General features: G+C 44.3%; 1 protein-coding gene and 1 long non-coding RNA gene across 3 annotated transcripts in view; one reads left to right on the top strand and one right to left on the bottom strand.

The window, feature by feature from the left end:
• exoc4 (exocyst complex component 4) overlaps positions 1-20,130 on the bottom strand; it is a 617,734-nt gene that overhangs the window by 39,993 nt on the left and 557,611 nt on the right. The window contains exon 13 of the mRNA XM_070897190.1: positions 19,002-19,180. Coding sequence (XP_070753291.1) covers positions 19,002-19,180 — 179 coding nt within the window. The remainder of the gene's footprint in view (positions 1-19,001; positions 19,181-20,130) is intronic.
• LOC139278431 (uncharacterized) overlaps positions 1-20,130 on the top strand; it is a 133,642-nt gene that overhangs the window by 82,128 nt on the left and 31,384 nt on the right. The window contains exon 4 of one of the 2 annotated variants that reach the window (XR_011596265.1): positions 7,975-9,097. The exons of the other annotated variant lie outside the window; for it this stretch is intronic. This is a non-coding gene — a long non-coding RNA (uncharacterized lncRNA). Of the gene's footprint in view, positions 1-7,974; positions 9,098-20,130 lie in introns of those variants that run through there. 2 annotated transcript variants of the gene reach the window in all.

Here is a 20,130-nt window from a genome sequence, read left to right as displayed (position 1 = left end):
TTTGGTCAAAAGAGGTAGGTTTTAAGGAGCTTTTTAAAGGAAGAAAGAGAGGTAGGGAGGCGGAGAGGTTTAGGGAGGGAGTTCCAGAGCTTAGGGCCGAAACAGCTGAAGGCACGGCCACTAATGGTTCAGCGATTATAATGAGGGATGTTCAAGAGGCCAGAATTTGAGAACGCAGACATCTTGTGGGGTTTTGAGACTGAAAAGAGATAGGGGAGAGGCAAGGCTTTGTATTTGTTATATCACGTGATTTGTAAACAAGGATCAGAATTTTGAAATTGCGGCATTGTTTAACCGGGAGCCAATGTAGGTCAGAAACCACAGGGGTGGTGGGTGATTGTGACTTGGTGCAAGTTAGTACACGGGCTGTTGAATGTTAGATGACCTCAAGTTTATGTATTGTAGAATGTGGGAGGCCAGCCAAGAGTGACTTGGAGTAGTCAAGTTTAGAGGTAATAAAGGCATGAATGAGGACTTCGGCAGCAGAAGAGCTGAGGCAGGGCAGAGGCGGGCAATGTTACGGAGGTGGAAAAAGGCGGTTTTAGTTATGCCATGGATATGTGGCTGGAAACTCAGTTCAGGGTCAAATATGACACCTAGGTTGCAAACAGTCTTGTTCACCCTCAAATAGATGCTAGGTAGAGGGATGGTGTCAGTGGTTAGGGAACGCAGTTTGTGGTGGGGACCAAAGATAATGGCTTCAGTCTTCCCAATACTTAATTGGAGAAAATTTCTGCTCATGCTGTACTGGATGTCGGACAAGCAATCTGACAATTTAGCTACCAAGCAGGAGTCGAGAGAAGTGGTGGCGAGGTAGAGCTGGGTGTCATCAGCGTACATGTGGAAACTGACTCTGTGTTTTCAGATGATATCTCCAATGGGCAGCATATAGATGAGAAATAAGGCGGGGGACCAAGGACAGATCCTTGGGGGACACCAGAGGTAACGATGCAGGAGTGGGAAGAGAAGACATTGCAGGAGATTTTCTGGCTATGATTAGATAGATAAGAATGGAACCAGGCGAGTGCAGTCCCACCTAGCTGGACGTTGGTGGAGAGGCGTTGGAGGAGGATGGAATGGTCAACTGTGTCAAAGGCTGCAGACAGGTCCAGAAGGACGAGGAGGGATAGTTTACTTTTGTCACAGTCACAAAGGATGTCATTTGTGACTTTGATGAGAGCAGTTTCGGTACTGTGGCAGGGGCGGAAATCAGATTGAAGAGATTCAAACATTGAGTTCATGGAAAGGTGATCACGGATTTGAGAGGCAACAACATGTTCAAGTACTTTGGACAGGAAAGGGAGGTTGGAGGTGGGGAGATAGCTAGCAAGCAAAGTGGGGTCAAGGGTTGTTTTTTTTGAGGAGAGGGGTGATGTGATTTAAAGGAGAGAGGAACAGTACCTGAGGAGAGAGAAGCGTTAACAATGTGGGCTAACATGGGAGCCAGAAAAGGAAGTGGGTGGTCAACAGTTTAGTGGGAATAGGGTCAAGGGAGCAGGAAGTGGGTCTCATGGATAAGATGAGTTTGGAGAGATCAAGGAGGAGATCAGAGAGGCATTAGAAAAAGATATGAGTTTAGGGCTAGGGCAGGTGGGAGCCTTGGATGAAGTTTGGCCCTATAGGCTAGGTGAAGGAAGGGAACTGGCAGAGGCAGCTGATCGATGGTCTCAATCTTTGAGACAAAGAAGTCCATGAGCTCCTCACACTTGTTGGAGGCGAGTGTGTTGGAGACAGGGGAGAGAGCTTTAAGGAGATGGTTAGCAGTAGAGAATAGTGGCTGAGGGTTATTTTTGCAATCCAGAATGATCCTGGAATAGTGAGCAGTTTTTGTAGACAAGAGAAGGAACCGATAATGTGTTTGAGCCAGATGTGATGGTGAATGGCTAAACCAGTTGTCCACCACATCTGTTTAAATCTTTTGACTTGAGGGAACGAAGATGAGGGCTGTACCAGGGAGAACAGCCAGCATGGGAGAGATTAATCTATTTAATAGGGACTAGGGCATCAAAGGTTGTGATGAGGGTTGGTTGAGCAGATCGGTGGCTTCAGAAATGTCATTGTTAAAAGAGGGCCAAAGGTTGAACAGTTTTGAGTTGATAAGTGCAGTTGTAAGATAGTTTGGAGAGAGCTTTTTCCAGGGGCAGATGCAGAAGGAAGGAGGTTTGGACTGGGGAAGGGGGATGTGGGTTGAGAACGATACAAGGAAATGGTCAGAGATGGCTTTATCTTTAATTGATACGGTTGGAATAGCAAGGCCACGAGAGATTGCAAGGTCAAGGGGGTGGCCGTGAATATGGAAGGAGAGATTAAGGGAGGATAGGCAGGTAGTGATCTCAGAGGAGAGACAGCATGAAAAATTGTGATGGAGGTTGAAGTCACCGAGGATGAGAAGTCGCTCGGTGCATAGGCGGAGGGAGGAAAGCAATGAAGATATATCCGTGATAACTTTTAAAAATCATATTTGGGTGGGCGGTAGAGAACCTTGAATGAGAGGTGAGAGGGGTGGAATAAGGCGAGATGTTCAAAAGATGAGAAAGTGCCGGAGGAGTAGGGGGAGAAACCAAGGTATGACTTAGTGATGAGAGCTATACCACCACCACGGCGGTCTGGGCAGGGCACGTGGTGAAAGGTGTAGCCAGGAGGGGCGGCTTCGATTCAAGGTAGTGTGTCATTATCCCTCAGCCAAGTTTCAGTTAGTGCCATGATGTCAATGCAGCCATCCATGATAAGGTCATGGATGGCAAGGGCCTTGTTTGAAAGTGAACGGACATTCTGCAAGGAGATTTTGAGATTATCCATGATGGCTGATCCACTGCCAGAATGCACATGGTCATTGCTTGGAGGGATGAGTTGGACGGGGAGGAGATTTCCAAGGTTAGCCCTCCCTAACAGGACTAACCCTTTGAGTATGGAGACATTTTTAATACTTAAAAAAACCTATTTGCCTCATATTCGGCCAGATGCTGAAATGAATCTGTAAATTACCATTTCCAATTTTTCTATTTTTTTTTTGCATAGAATTTACAGCACAGAAACAGACCATTCGGCCCAACTGCTCTATGTCGCTGCGGTTTCTCTTTTCCAGCTTCCACCACTGCTCTATAATCATTCTGACCAAGAGTTACACCCGAAATGTTAACCCATCTTTTGTCGTTACTGATGCCCATCAACCTGCTGCAAATTTCTGTTCTTATTTCAGATTTCCAGTTTCTTTCTTTTTATTTATCTATTTAATCTGCTCTGTAAATGTCCACTAAGGGATGCAGGAGTGTGCTCCAGGTTTGGGGTGCTCTGATGTTCTTCAGATCAGTTAGTCTGTCTGTGTTCCTGCCCACGATTGCAAACATACTGCATCACATGGAGGCGTCCTACCCACTGAGATGTTGGGCGGGACTTGCTGTCAAATCAATTCTCTCAAACATGATAAAGTACAATTGGGGGAAAGAATGGAAGCAAAGAGAAGCTCACTTCATAAAGGTTGTAAAATGCATTTTCAATTAGTTTTTAATGGGGTAGGAGAGCTTTGGTTTGGATGAAATAAGTTTGTACAAAATGCATCAAAGTTAGAAAGTTCCCTTGATTTAACATCTTTTCACAATATTCTCCCCGTCTCTCATGAAAGCATCAACTCATGCTGTGGTCCTACTCTGCAGGTGACAGTAAGTATACTGTAGGTCCAAGTTTAGCCAGTATCGACAGACCAGATACACACCTGCACTTTCCAGCTAAGGTCACTGGATAATGATCAGGAATTAAATCGCTGGCTCTTTTTTCCCATTACAGGCCAGGGACATGAAGGACACTTGTATACTTTTGACTGCCTCCTGTGTGAGGTTTACAAATAGATCCTTTCACAACCTCAGGAGGGCCCAAAGCACGTCACAGCAAAAAATGTAGTCATTGTAGAGAAATGCAGCAGCCAATTTGTGCACAACAAGGTCCCACAGACAGTAATGAGATCATCTGTTTTAGTGCTGTTGAGTGAGGCATAAATATTGGCCAGGACACTGGGAGAACTCGCCACTCTTCTACAAATAGTACCTTAGGCCCTAGGATGGGGCCTTGGTATATCGTCTCATCCAAAAGACGCCACCTCCGGCTGAAATGACAGCTTAGATTATATGTGCTCAAGTCTCTGGAGTGGGGCTTGAATCCACAACCTTTTGACTCCGAGGCGAGGGTGCTACCCACTGAGGCACGGCTGACACTAACGTGACCGTAGACAATTCTGCTCGCCCGTACGGGATCCGTAAAATGGTGCATGTCGCCAAGGTCTCCTGTTTTCTTTCAGGAGGATGCCCTCCTGACTCATCTAGTGAATCCGTTGTCATCCAGCTCAGCAAGAGGTACAGATTAAGGCCCCACTACAACGAATTATATAACTCAAGGCAGAGCAGCAGCATTGGCAGTACAAGTGGTCTCAGTATCCCTGGGCTTAAAAAGGGGAGGGGGAGGGGACAAGGGGAAATCACCCAGCACCTCTTAGAATTGCACCCCAGCCAGAACCTTAATCAAGCCAAGAGACAGTGCTATCAGGAGGTGGGTACAAAAACACAGAGGGGGAGAAATCCTAATCTCGAAGGTTTTTCTTTGCTCTGTAGCCTCGGCCTTTAGGGCTTTCTCTTTTGTCATTTCTCACATCAGCAACTGCTGAGACGAGAGCCAACAACCCAGGTGACTTTACCAGCCGGAAGGTTGTGCCTCCTGGAAGATTGTTTCTTGTAAATCAATGCGGTTCTGAATTAAAACTCATGATATGAAAAAAAAAATAAATAACAGGGACCTTCTCTTCTCCAGAAACTCATTTAAGCAATGACACTCTGAAAGGCTTCCTGTCCTCTGTCTTTAATGCTGCCGCTGACACAAAATTCATATTAAACATGCACATGGATGATTTAATGGGATTTCAAAGAAAATCAATTTTTTTCCAGCAGCAGCGAAAGGATTCCGTCACTGCATGCAGCGTTACTGACTGTTCTGTGGAAAAACTGCCCAATGACAAACTGTCAAACTTCCAAAGGTCAAGTAACTTGGCCTTCTCCGACGATAGCTAGGGGTCGCTCAATGAGCAGCGTCCCCCTCGAGCACAGTTCCAACTCACTGCTGTCAATATCACTGTAAAACCGCACGATTTTAAAATGATTTTGCAAAGCACTGAGTAAGCTTGGGCCGTATAACTGTTTTGAACCCTTGAAGCAGAGTTACAAATGGAGAGGAAATCTTGTGAAAAAGTTTTTTTTTTACTTGCGAGAGAAACTATTAGGTTAAATGTTCCGATTCAGTGCAATGAGGAACGAAAATAGGGCCCAAGTTTCAGCTTGAGTTGCTCCTATTTTTTTGGCGTCACGAGTTTGGTCTTAGAAATCGCAATTCTCGGCATTTAGTTTGCTCCAGTTCTAGTGAGTTAGTTCAGTTTTGTTTTAGTTCAGTTTTTTTTCCCCAAAAGGGGGCGTTACCAGCCACTTACGCCTGTTTTGCAAGTTTAGACACCGAAAAGTTACTCCAAACTAACTTGGAACAGAGTAAATGTCGTCTTTTGTACGCTCAGAAAAACCTTGAGTACACTTCAGAATTAGGCGCAGGTAAGCCAGAGATTGGGGGGGAGGGAAGTTATGGGATTTTCCAAAGCATTAAACACTTCACTTTTAAAAATAAAGAACCATCATCAATAATAAATGATAAATAAATCAATAAATAAAAAATAAAAAGTTCCTACCTCACCTACCCATTCGGGAGCACCGGGAGTCCGGCCAGGGCTAGGGACTGCGCGCTGTAGGCTGGAAATCAGCACTCTGCCCGTTCCAGGAGCCCATTCAGCCAGGGCTAGGGGCTGCTTGCTTCAGGCCCCTCCCCCACAGCCAGCAGCACACGCACACAGAATCTGGGGGCCAGGAGTTACTGTGCACGCGCGCAGCTGCCGGCACTCTATGGCCCAGGGCTGTAGCTCTGCCCCCCTGCTGTTGTGCTGCGTCGCGCTGACTGCTGAACAGGCCTGCTGCACTCGGAGAATCGCGAGGTAAGTTTTTGCCGCGCTTTTCATTCCACAAAATAGGCGGGCCTCTCGGAGGTGCGCCATTCTAGAGGATATCGGAAACTTGGACCCATAATCTTGGAAATCAAGCAGGGAGTCAGCATACCATTCATTTTAATGGAAGGCCAATTGCATGGAATGCGCTTATCGTGCTCTGACATCCTGATTTGAGCTCCTGTCACAGGAAGCTCGGTTGGGGGCTCTAGTTCACATAATCTACGTTGTGAACTCATGAGTTTCAGCATTCATACTCTTTGTCAAAAATTAAACAATTAAAATTAATTAGAAACAGTCTCAACATTCCTTCTGTGTTTCCCTATGTCCATTTTTGCTCCCTCCACCCTTACGATTTCTCACGTTAACCCTCTTTTCCTGAAGCAGCTGACCCATGTGGGGGAAAAGTTTCACAGCATCCACTGGACCTCTGATATCTGTTGCATTCTTCACATTCAGGCCATATATCAACAGGCTAATCGACCATGGGGTGACACATACACTTTGTAGCCACTGTATCTGGAGCAGCCATCCAACTAATTTTTTTCCTTCGGAGTCCAGCTGTGACTTAGTGCACACGGCAACGCATTTATCTAATGAACGATCACAGGGCTCCCAGTGTCAGTTTCCTTTATTGGAATGGAATATTTTTGTTTAAATGCCAAGTGCTGAAGATGTCATTCTGGAAATTGTCTTGGAGAACTTACCAAGTAAGATAACATTAAGGAAATGGATTATCTACAGAGATAGATTATCAAAGGGTGCTCCAGAGATCATATGACTTAACTATGCATATTCATTGTGCCCCTTCTATTGTTTGGTTCAGTATCTCCAAATAAAAGGTAATTTCACTAAAATATCACCAGTCCTGTTCTCTCTGCTCCTTTCTCACCAGAGAATCATAGAATCTTACAGCAGAGAAGGAGGCCATTCGGACCATCATGCCTATGGCGGCTCTTTGAAAGAGCTATCCAATTAGTCCCATAGACCTGCTCTTTCTCCACAGCTATGCAAATTTTTCCTTTTCAAGTATTTATCCAATTCCCTTTTGAAAGTTATTATTGAATCTGCTTCCACCATCCTTTCAGGCAGTGCACTCCAGATCATAACAATCGCTGAATTAAAAAAATTCTCATCTCTTCCCTGGTTCTTTTGCCAATTAACATTATTCTGTAGCCTCTGGTTACTGACCCATCCGCCAGTAAAAACAGTTTCTCCTTATTCACTCTGTCAAAACCCCTCAACATTTTGAGCACTTCTATAAAATCTTCCCTTAACCTTCTCTGCTATAAGGAGAACAATTCTGTGGGCTCACCATATAATTGAAGTCTCTCATCCATGTTCTTGACTTCCCTTACGGTGTAATGTATTTGCTTCCTGGGTTCTTTGCTTAAGAATTCATAGCAACACATTGCTGTTAAGAACTAGTTGGTTTATTAACAAAGGTTTAACAAACACACTACACATTACCAGTTCATCCGCTAGGCTCACACCTGCATACCTCATCGCGGATGACCAAGACCCGGCTTTTATTGAGTCTTGTGAACATCACGTAACTGGTTAAGCCACTCACAATGCAACAAGCTCTACAAACCTGTGAGCATACATTACAGATGGTCCCCGGCAATCGGGAGGGGGCAAAGCCAGAGATTTGGGCTTGGGGTGGGGAGAGAGGCACGATCTCAGGGGTGTGGGGAGAAAGAGGCAACTGGAAAGTGGGGCAGGGGAGTGGGGGATGGGGGGAGAAAGGCCGAAGGTTCTCTTCTGTCTGTTGTTGGAGGGGCAGGGGTTAATATTGAGGCTCTGGTGTCCAGTTCGTGATAGAGATTTCCAGACTGCCCACACAACAATCAAACTGTCTGGTTCAAGTTGCGATCCAATGCACGCTAAGGTGGTGATGACACAAACATCTCAGTTATAAAGGTAATTAAATATTTGTTATTTTACAGTGACTATACAGAATTTTGTGTGGAAAATGTTGCCTTCGACAATTTGTTTCTGAACACCTACGTGAACTCTGGAGATTTAAATAAAATGAAAAGCAATTTCAAACGGCTGGAGATAAGAAGACAGCCCTGTGCCTCCCATCAGCTCAGTAAACAATCATAATGATCAGCAGAGTGACTGTCATCAGTGATAAAGTGCTAGCTAAACACAGCTAGAATGTTGTTTTCGTGAATTAATGTTGCCGAGGAGTTGCTTACTATTACTGTTTAATGAATTGTCACAATTAAATAATGTAATAGAATGGTACTCGCTGTTCTAGCAACAATACATAAATTCAATCCAATTATCAAGCAAATCCTAATGATGTCGGCTTCGCTGAGAGTTCAGCTTCTATATGCTCTTTTGCTTTGCACTGTAATGTTTAAATCATTTCTATTTTTTTTGTAAAATGTTGGATTTTGCAGCTCTCCTTGAGCCAGCAGGTAAAGGCACCCCAGGTGTTCCCTTCAAGCTGCGCGCGGCCACACAGAAATCTGCAAGGTCCCGCACAGACCACTCCCAAGCTTTTACATCAGAAATAAAGCGCATGCGCAGATATTTAAAGGGACCGCACATTGAAAGAAACAGGCCCCGCAGCCTACAGGGAACATTGATCAGAAGCCCCCAGGTTAAACCCCCAAATTGTGCTCATTTAGTTGGTCCCAAATGAGGACAATAGGAGGAAGAAAATCTCCAGAGTTCACTTTTATCCAGTGATCCTTGCTGAAAAGTGCATGTTTGTGTGGATGTCGGGTGACAATGGGTTGGGCTGATTTGTAATGGTCTCTGGTTCCCCCTCTCCCTCCCCCTGACGAGACCTGATGCTTGCTCATATGCACTATGCAGGCGGCCCTTAACTGTGATTAGCAGTGGAAAGTCAAGTCATTTTTTTTTGCCCTCCAAAGTCCACTGTAATGTATGCACCTATGAGTATGCTCACAGATTTGTAGAGCTGTTGCATTGTAAAGTGGCTTAGCCAGTCACGTGATGTCCACAAGGCTCAATAAAACCCCAGCCAGCTGAGTTCAGGGGATCCACGATGAGGCAGGTGGTTGTGAGCCTGGCGGATGAACTAGTAATTGTCGTGTGATTGTTAATCCTTTGCTAATAAACCAACTCGTTCTTAATAGCAATGTGTTGCTATCAATTCTTCAAGCAAAGAACCCATGAAGCAAATACATTACACCCACGAAAGCAAACTGTAAGTGCCCTTAACTCAGCACAGATGCTCTTTCCTGGTCTAAGTGCCTGTGTACCATACACCACAGTGCAATTACTCACTATACCAAACAGGGCAGCCTGTATCTAGCTCATTATCCTTTACCCTACAGCTAGGGGAGGCAGTGATGCTCACATATAACTCCCCCATCACCAGGGAGGTTATGGTTTGCATCTGTTACACATTGTCTATCCCTACAAGACAGTTGTTATAGTGTACTTATGAATGACTCCACAAGGCAATATGTTGTACTTGAACTGTAGTGACCGTGGTCATTTATTCCAAACTCCAGAGTGCTGTGCAAGCATGGTGTGCAGCCTTTTATACAGGGACCTGCCACCAGTTGCACCCTCTAGTGGTGCCAGCATGTGTGTACATGGTGTGAACCTTACTGATAGTATATCAGGTAAACAAGTCTCCATCTTATACAAGCTCAGTGACTACACATAGAGTACATACATAGTCAGCATATACAACAACAGTAGTGTATGTAAGTTGCACCTCTACTCCTGGAGAAGCAATGTGCATACATTTACCCTCATATTACGACGCATTACAGTGAAAATGAAAGTTCATTCCTTTCAGGAAACCTGCAACGAAATAACATTCAAAAAATCCTTTGAGCTGTTTCCTGCAGTATGGATACAGCAGAAGAAGAAATGTGCACTGTATATTCCACTTTGAACATCCAGAATCACAGAGAGGGTTAATTGGAGGTTAACTATAAAATTCACGTTCAGGAACAGATTGCGTCAAGTGTGGGAATGAAGTCGGACGATCGATGTTGTGTGTAGAATCCTGCACTATCTGACAGAAGCCAGCAGCTCCTTGATGTGGATAATTTGTTGCTGCATCAAAGTCAGATCACAAACCTACCAAAGCGGTAAAGTCACTTTAACCCTGCAATTCCAGTACCCGTGGCCTCAGTGGAAGTTCAGGCAGGGTTCTCGCTCCTGCTCAACATCCTGTGACCCCTGATGCATGCACATGGGATCCAGCTGAGAGCCTGGCAAGTCTCAATACTCAGGCTGATGGCGAAAGGCCCCTTGGGAAGTGCACTGAAGGGTTACGGACCCATCCCATGGCATCAGTCAGTGTGGTCGGGAGAGAAAAGGAGAAAAAATCAGGATGGAAAAAAGTAGGAGCAGAAAACAGGAGAGAAAAAAGAAATCTCCTTTTGTTTGACCGTACAAATTCAATCCAACAGTCCCAAGAAAATTATAACATTTTATCTTCACTTGTACTGCAGTCTCTTTTCATGAGGTTTTTTTCTCCTGCTCTGGCTGAAGCGACAGTCAAGTGCTCTGCTCCCTACATGCTACACTTCAGTTAACTACTAGGCTGTGAGAGCAACCCCCGGTAATTGTCCCACTTCTGTTTGTTCCAGAGACGTGGTTGCGAAGTGACCTGGACTGGGAACTAGCTTTGGAAGGGGTACAGAGACGATTCACTAGGCTGATTCCAGAAATGAGGGGGTTACCTTATGATGATAGATTGAGTAGACTGGGTCTTTACTCGTTGGAGTTCAGAAGGATGAGGGGTGATCTTATCGAAACATTTAAAATCACGAAAGGGATAGACAAGATAGAGGCAGAGAGGTTGTTTCCACTGGTAGGGGAGTCTAGAACTAGGGGGCACAGCCTCAAAATACGGAGGAGCCAATTTAAAACCGAGTTGAGAAAGAATTTCTTCTCCCAGAGGGTTGTGAATCTGTGGAATTCTCTGCCCAAGGAAGCAGTTGAGGCTAGCTCATTGAATGTTTTCAAGTCAAAGATAGATAGATTTTTAACCAATAAGGGAATTAAGGGTTACGGGGAGAGGGCGGGTAAGTGGAGCTGAGTCCACGACCAGATCAGCCATGATCTTATTGAATGGCGGAGCAGGCTCGAGGGGCTAGATGGCCTACTCCTGTTCCTAATTCTTATGTTCTTATGTTCTTATAATCAGTTTGAGTGGAGATAAGGAATAATAAGGGGAAAAAGTCACTGGCGGGCTTAGTCTACAGGACCCCAAACAGTAGCTACACTGTTGGATGGAGTATAAATCAAGAAATAATGGAGGCTTGTAAAAAAGGAACGGTAATAATCATGGGCGATTTTAACCTTCATATTGAATGGGCAAAGCAAATTGGCCAGGGTAGCCTTGAGGAAGAGTTCATAGAGTATATCTGGGATAGTTTCCTTGAACAGTATGTTGTGGAACGGAGCAGGCTGTCTTAGATCTGGTACTGTGTAATGAGACAGGTTTAATAAATGATCTCCCAGAAAAGGATTGTCATGGTTGAATTTCAAATTCAGTTGGAGGGTGAGAAAATTGGATATCAAACCAGTGTCCTAAGCTTAAGTAAAGAAGACTACAAAGGTATGAAGGCAGAGTTGGCTAAAGTGGACTGGGAAAACAGATTAAAGTGTGGGACAGTTGATGAGCAGTGGCAGACATTTAAGGAGATATTTCATAACTCGCAACAAAAATATATCCCAAGGAGAAGGAAAGACTGTAAGAGAAGGGATAACCATCCGTGGCTGACAAAGGAAATAAGGGATGGTATCAAATTGAAAACAAGGGCATACAATGTGGCCAAGACCAGTGGGAGGTCAGAGGATTGGGAAACTTTTAAAAGCCAGCAAAGAATGACTAAACAAATGATAGAGGGGGATGATAGATTATGAAAGTTGTTATGCTCATAATAAAGAAATGCAACTGAGTACTGTAGACAGTGAGTAAGTGTGACCTTAGCTCCTTTATTTAAACTCAAGTGCTGGTAGGATGCTGGGATCCCTTGGGACTCCAACAGGTAGGCCCTCTGGTGGCGGTACGATATAGGTTGCCTAGGGTTACATACGTAACAAAAGTAAACTAGCACGAAATATAAAAACAGATTGTAAGAGTTTCTACAGGCACATAAAAAGGAAAAGAATGGCTAAAGTAAATGTTGGTCCCCTAGAGGATGAGACTAGGGAATTAATAATGGAGAACAGGGAAATGGCAGACACGTTGAACAACAGAGGCGTTGTATCGGGCTTCACGATTGAAGACACTAAAAACATTCCAATAATGGATAATCAAGGGGCTTTCGGGAGGGAGGAACTTAATACAATCACAATCACTAAAGAAGTAGTACTCAGTAAAATAATGGGACTAAAGGCTGACAAGTCCCCGGGACCTAATTGCTTATATCCTAGGGTCTTAAAAGAAGTGGCTGCAGAGATAGTGGATGCATTGGTTGTAATCTACCAAAATTCCCTGGATTCTGGGACGGTCCCAGCAGATTGGAAAAACTGCAAATGTAATGCTCCTATTTAAAAAAGGAGGCAGGCAAATAGCAGGAAACTATAGACCAGTTAGTCTAACATCTGTCGTTGGGAAAATGCTGGAGTCCATTATAAAGGAAGCAGTAGCAGGACATTTGGAAAAGCATAATTCAATCAAGCAGAGTCAGCATAGTTTTATGAAAGGGAAATCATGTTTGACAAATTTGCTGGAGTTCTTTGAGGATGTAACAATCAGGGTGGATACAGGGAAATCAGTGGATGTGATGTATTTGGATTTCCAGAAGGCGTTTGATAAGATGCCACATAGAGGATTGGTTAACGAACAGAAAACAGAGAATCGGGATAAATGGGTCATTTTTAGATTGCCAAACAGTAACTCGTGAGGTGCCGCAGGGATCAGTGCTGGGGCCTCAACTATTTACAATCTATATTAATGGCTTGGATGAAGGGACCAAGAGTAATGTAGCCAAGTTTGCTGATGATACAAAGATGGGTGGGAAAGCAAATTGTGAGGAGGACACAAAAAATCTGCAAAGGGATATAGACAGGCTAAGTGAGTGGGAAAAAATTTGGCAGATGGAGTATAATGTGGGAGAAATGTGAGAGATTATCCACTTTGGCAGAAAAAAAAATAGAAAAGCAAATTATAATTTAAATGGAGAAAAATTGCAAAGTGCTGCAGTACAGAGGGACCTGGGGGGGGGGGTCCTTGTGTATGAAACACAAAAAGTGAGTATGCAGGTACAGCAAGTAATCAGGAATGTTGGCCTTTATTGCAAGGAGGATAGAGTATAAAAGCAGAAAAGTCCTGCTACAACTGTACAGGGTATTGGTGAGGCCACACCTGGAGTAATGTGTACAGTTTTGGTCTCCGTATTTAAGGAAGGATATATTTGCATTGGAAGCAGTTCAGAGAAGGTTCACTTGGTTGATTCCGGAGATGAGGAGTTGACTTATGAAGATAGGTTGAGCCTATACTCACTGGAGTTCAGAAGAATGAGAGGTGATCTTATCGAAACATAAGATAATGGGCCCAAATTTGGCCAGAACAGATTTCTGGCGCGCCGTTTTTGTAGAACTGCAAGGGCGCCAAAAATCTTCAGGCCGAGTTTGGCCGCTCCCCAGCCTCTCCTCGATGGTGGCGCAGTGTGGCAACTGGATTCGGGGGCTGAGCTAGGTCCCTTTAACCATAACGGCCATATCTAACTCCCTTTTGAATATATCTAAAAAACTGGCCTCAAAACTTTTTGTGGTAGAAAATTCCACAGGTTCACAATTCTGAGTGAAGAAGTTTCTCCTCATCTCGGTCCTAAATGGCTTACCCCTTATCCTTAGACTGTGACCCCTGGTTCTGTGTGTGCGCGTATGCGCAGAAGCTCCTTGCCCCCAGAATCCGAGAGTGTGCTCTGCAGGCTGTGTGGGAGGGGCTGAAGCGTGTCACCCCTATCCCTGGCCGAATGGGCTCCCTCATCGGCAGCCCGCTGCCTTCCCTTCACATAAAGGTAGGACTTCTATTTTTTTATTTGTTATTGATTGATTGCTTATTACTCTGGTCTTGGTGCTTTAGGTGCAGGGTTCCTTCCAGTTTTTATTTGTTAATTAATTGCTTATTACTTTTTGTGCTTTGTTTAGTGCTTTGTAAGTCTTGGTGCTCGGTGCAGGTCCTCTCAGCTTCCTTGTATTTTTAATTTGTTATTGAATGCTTATTTTTGTGCCTTGTTTAGTGCTTTGTGCTTTAGAATGTACTTACCTGCACTGATTTCTTAACTCTCCGCAAGAGGCCACATACGTTGGCCGAAGTTAGTTTGGAGCAACTATTAGCTGTCCAAACTGGCTTAAATGGCCAAAACAGGCGTAGGTGGCTGGTAACGCCCCCTTTTGAAAAAAAAACTAAACTAAAAAAAAATCCTAACTAACTCACTTACACTGGCGCAAATTAAATGTGCAGAATTGCGATTTTTAAGATACTCTCAAAAAAATCAAGTTGCTCCAAAAAAAGCGGAGCAACTCTTGGACAAATTTGGGCCCAATGAGAGGGCTCGACAAGGTGGATGCAGAGAGGATATTTCCACTCATAGGGGAAACTAAAAGGGGTCTCAGAATAAGGGGCCGCCCATTTAAAACTGAGATGAGGAGGAATTTCTTCTCTGAGGGTTGTAAATCTATGGAATTCTCTGCCCCATAGAGCTGAGGCTCGGTCACTGAATATATTTAAGGCAGAGATAGGCAGATTTTTGAGTGATTAAAGGGTTATGGGCAGTGGGCAGGGATGTGGAGCTGAGTCCATGATCAGATCAGCCATGATCAGATCAGCCATGATCTTGTTAAATGGCGGAGCAGGCTCGAGGGGCCAGGTGGCCTACTCCTGCTCCTATTTCTTATGTTCCCTTTGGAGAAATTTTAGTATCATGGGGATTACAGCACAGGAGGCAATTTGAAGCATTGTGTCGCTGCTGGGAGTTGTCTGCTCCAATCCCATTTTCTTGCCCTTTCCCTGTAAGTATCTATCTCCTGCTCTGCTCTTGATTTCAAAGGAAAACTAGGAACTTGTATCGTTCCTCTGCAATAGAACAAAAACCCAAACTCTCCAGCCAGTACTCCCCTCGAACTAGTTTCCTCATCGGCAGCACAGCATCACAGCAGTTCATACATACATACGTACACATGGACACAAACATATCTGTATCCACTGTCTTTCGGATGAGATGTTAAATCAGCCCTCTCAGGCGGATGCAAAAGATCCCATGACACTATTTTGAAGAGCAGGGGAATTATCCCGGCACCCTGGTCAATATTTGTCCCTCAATCAACATCACTAAGACAGATTATCTAGTCAGTATCACATTGCTGTTTGTGAGAGCTTGCTGTGCACAACTTGGATGCTGTGTTTTCTGCATTACAACAGTGACTGCACTTCAAAAAAAACTTCATTGGCTGTAAAGTGCTTCCTTCCTTCCATTCCCCCATCTTGGAGCCATGTCCTTAGCATTATGTTTTATGCAGGGAAGGCAAGATGACCCTGTTCACAAACTTCTCACTAATTTCAGGACCAAGGCAAGTGATCTTGAGTTGTTGAAGTGATTGGATTGTCTTCTACAGCGCAGATATGTAATCAGACAAAAATGGATGCCGAGCTAAAGAAGGCAATATGGGGTGGGGGGAAGTGGGGGGGTGGTTGGGAGAGGGCGTTGTGTGATCAACAGCTTGATCACAAGAGGTGCATTTTAAAGAGAGCTTTAAAAGAGGAATAGAAGGTAGAAATCCAGAGAGGTTTAAGGAGGGGATTCCAGAGTATGGGGCCTAAACAGTTGAAGGCATGGCTGCCAACAACAAAGCTAACAGAATGTGGAACAATATAGCTAAAACAGCAGCAGGCAGGTGGAAAGGAAGTCATGTTCAAGTCATTATAGAATTCTAGTCAAACCTTATCTTGAGTACTGTGCTCAGTTCTGGTCATTAAGACACAAAGACATTCATGCACTGTTGGCAGCAAGAGAAGTGCCATGAGGTGGTTCCCTAGTGTTAGAGGTCGGAGTTATGAGGAAAGATTGGAGAAACTGGAGTCCGTGGACTACATAGACTATTTTCTTTTTGCCAATCTCCTCAGTTGGCTTCAGCTGGGGATTGGTTAAATGGTCAGCTTCTAGTATCACCCTCCAGGTGGGTACTCTGAATGCATGACCTGGCACATGTGCAGTCTGACAGCAACTGCCTACTCTTAATGTGTGAGCCTGAACAATGAATGTCTACAGGCTATTGGATTGTGGGGGGGGGATTCACAGCTGAGCCAATCCTGCCTTTGCCCAACTTCAACGAACAAATACTTTATGGATAGTGATCAACCCATGAAGACTTTTGTCTCCCTCCCCCAGGCACGCAAAGGTCAATTGTAGCACCGCTACTATGGCTCTGGCTGGGACCTTCTCAGTATCACACTGGGGTGATGCTTTTACTTATCATGCCTTCAGAGCAGTACCTCCCAAACCCACGACCTCCAGTCCCTACAAGGGCAGCAGATGCATGGGAACATCATCACCTTGAAATTCTGCCCCAAATCGCACACCATCCCAACTTGGGACATATATCGGCCGTTCCTTCACCGTCGCTGGGTCAAAGTCCTGGAACTCCGTATCCAACAGCACTGTGGGAGTGCCTACGCCATATGGACTGCAGCGGTTCACCAACATCTTCTCAAGGGCAACAAATTTCAGCTATGCCACACCCACATCCCGAGAATGAATAAAATAAATTACTTTCCTGCTTTAATGGACCAGCTTTATGAGCTAAAATGATTGCCAGTCTCACTTAATCCCTAACTTTTCTTACACACACAAGTACCAAGAGACACTGATGGACGGATGACAATATATCCGACATGTCGAAACTTCTTTTTGATGGAGAATATTAACTAAAATAACATTGTCCAGGGAAGAATTCAACACTCAAAGGGTTACTGCCAGCTTTAATTTATTACATTTCACATTATGTGAAGAAAATTATTTGTATTAATAAAAAAAAATCATTTTTCCTTCCTGAATAGCCTAATAAAATGAAATCCAATTTCGAATGACTCAAGATAAGACGACAGCTACACAACTTCCATCAGCTCTGCAAACAGTAATAATGAACAGTGAGGTGACTGTCATCTGTGATAAAGCACTCCTATTAGCCATCCTGTTTTTATATTAATGTTAATTATAACACGCATACAGTAATGGATTATTGAGTTTTTATCTGTGTTAAGAACACAAATGGTAAACATGCCAACAAAACACCATCTTCCGTTTTTTTTTAATTAGTTGAAGGTGTTTTTTTTTGGTAGGTTTCAGTGCGAGAGATTTCTCCTTGGATGGTCCTTCAGGGGTATTGTTAACACTACAGGTACCCGCTTGAGACCGATGCCTTCAAAGAGGGATCACAGGGCCAGCGCACCTCAGATATTGTAAATCCCAGGGCCAGCACACCCCGGTTACAATGCCAGCTCTGTATTGCTCACTGGCAAGGGTAAATAAAGCTTTGGAATGTGTGCTTGCCCCGGTTTCCAGCTGAAATCAAAAACATGAAAAATTAAGCTTCAGTGTTGTCAGCGGCCTGCCACACTGCAGTCGGTGTGAAGCCATGGTCCAGTGGCAGCACTCATGCCTCTGAGTCAGAAGGTCACGGGTTCTCCCGCTCCGGGGGCCTCGAGCAAACAATCCAGGCTAACACTTCAGAGCAACAAAAAACAATGTTTCCGTTTATTTTTGGGGGGTGCATGGCTCCTTTAAAATACCGCACCTGCGGTTTTTACCACTTGCACAGGAGGTCTAGAGAGCTACACAACCGTGCAGCTTAAAGGGAACGTTGGCAATGAGGGAGTGCTGCATTGTTAGAGGTGCCGTCTTTCGGATGCAACATCAAACCCCGGTCCTTCTGCCCTCTCAGGTGGACGTAAAAGCTCCCATGGCAGGATTTGAAGAAGAGCATGCCTATTTTCCCAGTGTCCTGACCAACATTTATCCCACAATCAACATCTCCAGAAACAAACTAACAGGTCATTTACCTTACTGTGGTTCGTAAGACCCTGCTGTGAACAAATTGACGGCTACGATTGCCTATAAAACAACAATGACTACACAAACAAAAACTGGCACTTATAAAGTGCCTTTAATATCGAACAAAAATGTCCATGGCTTCACAGAGGCTTAACGAAGAAATAAACATTGTGCTAAAGAAAGCAATTATCAGGAGGGGTGACAGAGGTGGGGTTTAAGGTTGCCAGGACTGGAGAATTGCAGCTATGAGGAAAGATTGGATAAGCTGGGTTTGTTTTCTTTGGAACAGAGGAGGCTGTGGGGAGATTTAAAGTGAAGTGTATAAAATTATGAGGGGCCTAGATAAGAGTGGATAGGAAGGACCTATTTCCTTAGCAGAGAAGTCAAAAACTAGGGGGCATATATTTAAAAGTAATTGGTAGAAGGATTGAAGGGGCTTTGCGGAGAAATGTTTTAACCCAGGTGGGGGTCTGGAACTCCCTGCCGAAAAGGGTGGTAGAGACAGAAATCCTCATGACCGTAACCTACAAGGCTAAGGACCAAGACCTGGAAAATGGGACAATGGAGGAGAGGAGTTGCAGGTGGGTTATGTGGTCAACCGTATCAAAGGCTGCAGAGAGGTTGAGGACGAGGAGGAGGGATAATGCATTACGGGCATGGAGGATGTCATTTGCGACTTTTGTTAGCGCTGTTTCAGTACTATGGTGGATAGGGAGGGGGGAGAGGGAGGGAGAGGAGGACAGGGAGCACAAAGGGGAGCGGGAGCGTGAGGAGAAGAGGAAGATGGGAGAAGAAGAGAGATAGAAAAAGAGAATATGAACCCCAGTTTGCAACTGAAATTAAGCAGGTTAATTTAGACAATGTTAAACTCAAGTTGGTTTATCCATAATGTAATTAGGGTTCTGTGTTGTTGTTGACCCAAACCAAGATCAATGAAACCTTCATGAAAGGAGCCAGATACTTACACTGAGCTGTAGACAGACTGGAGAAGAAACCCTTCAGCCGTGCCGCTAACCATTCCAGGCTCTCGTGCAGGTTCGCCAGGGCCTTTAGGTCACTGACATCTCGCAGGATTTCATTCTGTGGTATAAGCTTGTCTCCCAAGTTGCCAGTCAACACTTCAGACTCCTTTGCATTGGCAGCTCTGTGTATTATAATTGTAATTTTTTTTTTTAAAAACACAGTTCTGAAGAGAAATCAAGAATTCATCAATAATAACCTAATGTGAGCAACATCACTGTTAAAAACATTATTACATTTTCTGTGCTGTTACAATGAAATGAACGCCACATGTTTATAATGCAGACCACATCTGGAGAACTCAATTTTGGTCACAAAGCAATCAAAAAGTGATATAAAAGGGCATTTATTTTTTACTTATTCATTAAAGTTTGTTTTTAAACATACTGAAAAAAGTTCATGTTTGTTGCTCATGGAGGGGGCTGCAAATGATTCAGGACAAGAACAAAGATAAAAAGATTGTTCTCCTTACAGCAGAAATGGTTAAGGGCCGATTTAATAGGGGCGCTCAAAATTTTGAAGGCTTTTGACAGAGTAAATAAACATAGAAAATAGGTGCAGGAGTAGGCCATTCGGCCCTTCGAGCCTGCACCGCCATTCAATGAGTTCATGGCTGAACATGCAACTTCAGTACCCCATTCCTGCTTTCTCACCAGACCCCTTGATCCCCCTAGTAGTAAGGACGTCATCCAACTCCTTTTTGAATATATTTAGTGAATTGGCCTCAACAACTTTCTGTGGTAGAGAATTCCACAGGTTCACCATTCTCTGGGTGAAGAAGTTTCTCCTCAAATTGGTCCTAAATGGCTTACCCCTTATCCTTAGACTGTGACCCCTGGTTCTGGACTTCCCCAACATTGGGAACATTCTTCCTGCATCTAACCTGTCTGAACCCATCAGAATTTTAAACGTTTCTATGAGATCCCCTCTCATTCTTCTGAACTCCAGTGAATACAAGCCCAGTTGATCCAGTCTTTCTTGATATGTCAGTCCCGCCATCCCGGGAATCAGTCTGGTGAACCTTCGCTGCACTCCCTCAATAGCAAGAATGTCCTTCCTCAAGTTAGGAGACCA

Source organism: Pristiophorus japonicus, chromosome 13 (genome assembly GCF_044704955.1).
Source record: "Pristiophorus japonicus isolate sPriJap1 chromosome 13, sPriJap1.hap1, whole genome shotgun sequence".
Lineage (NCBI taxonomy): Eukaryota > Metazoa > Chordata > Chondrichthyes > Pristiophoridae > Pristiophorus > Pristiophorus japonicus.
This window is presented reverse-complemented; position numbering and strand designations above follow the sequence as displayed.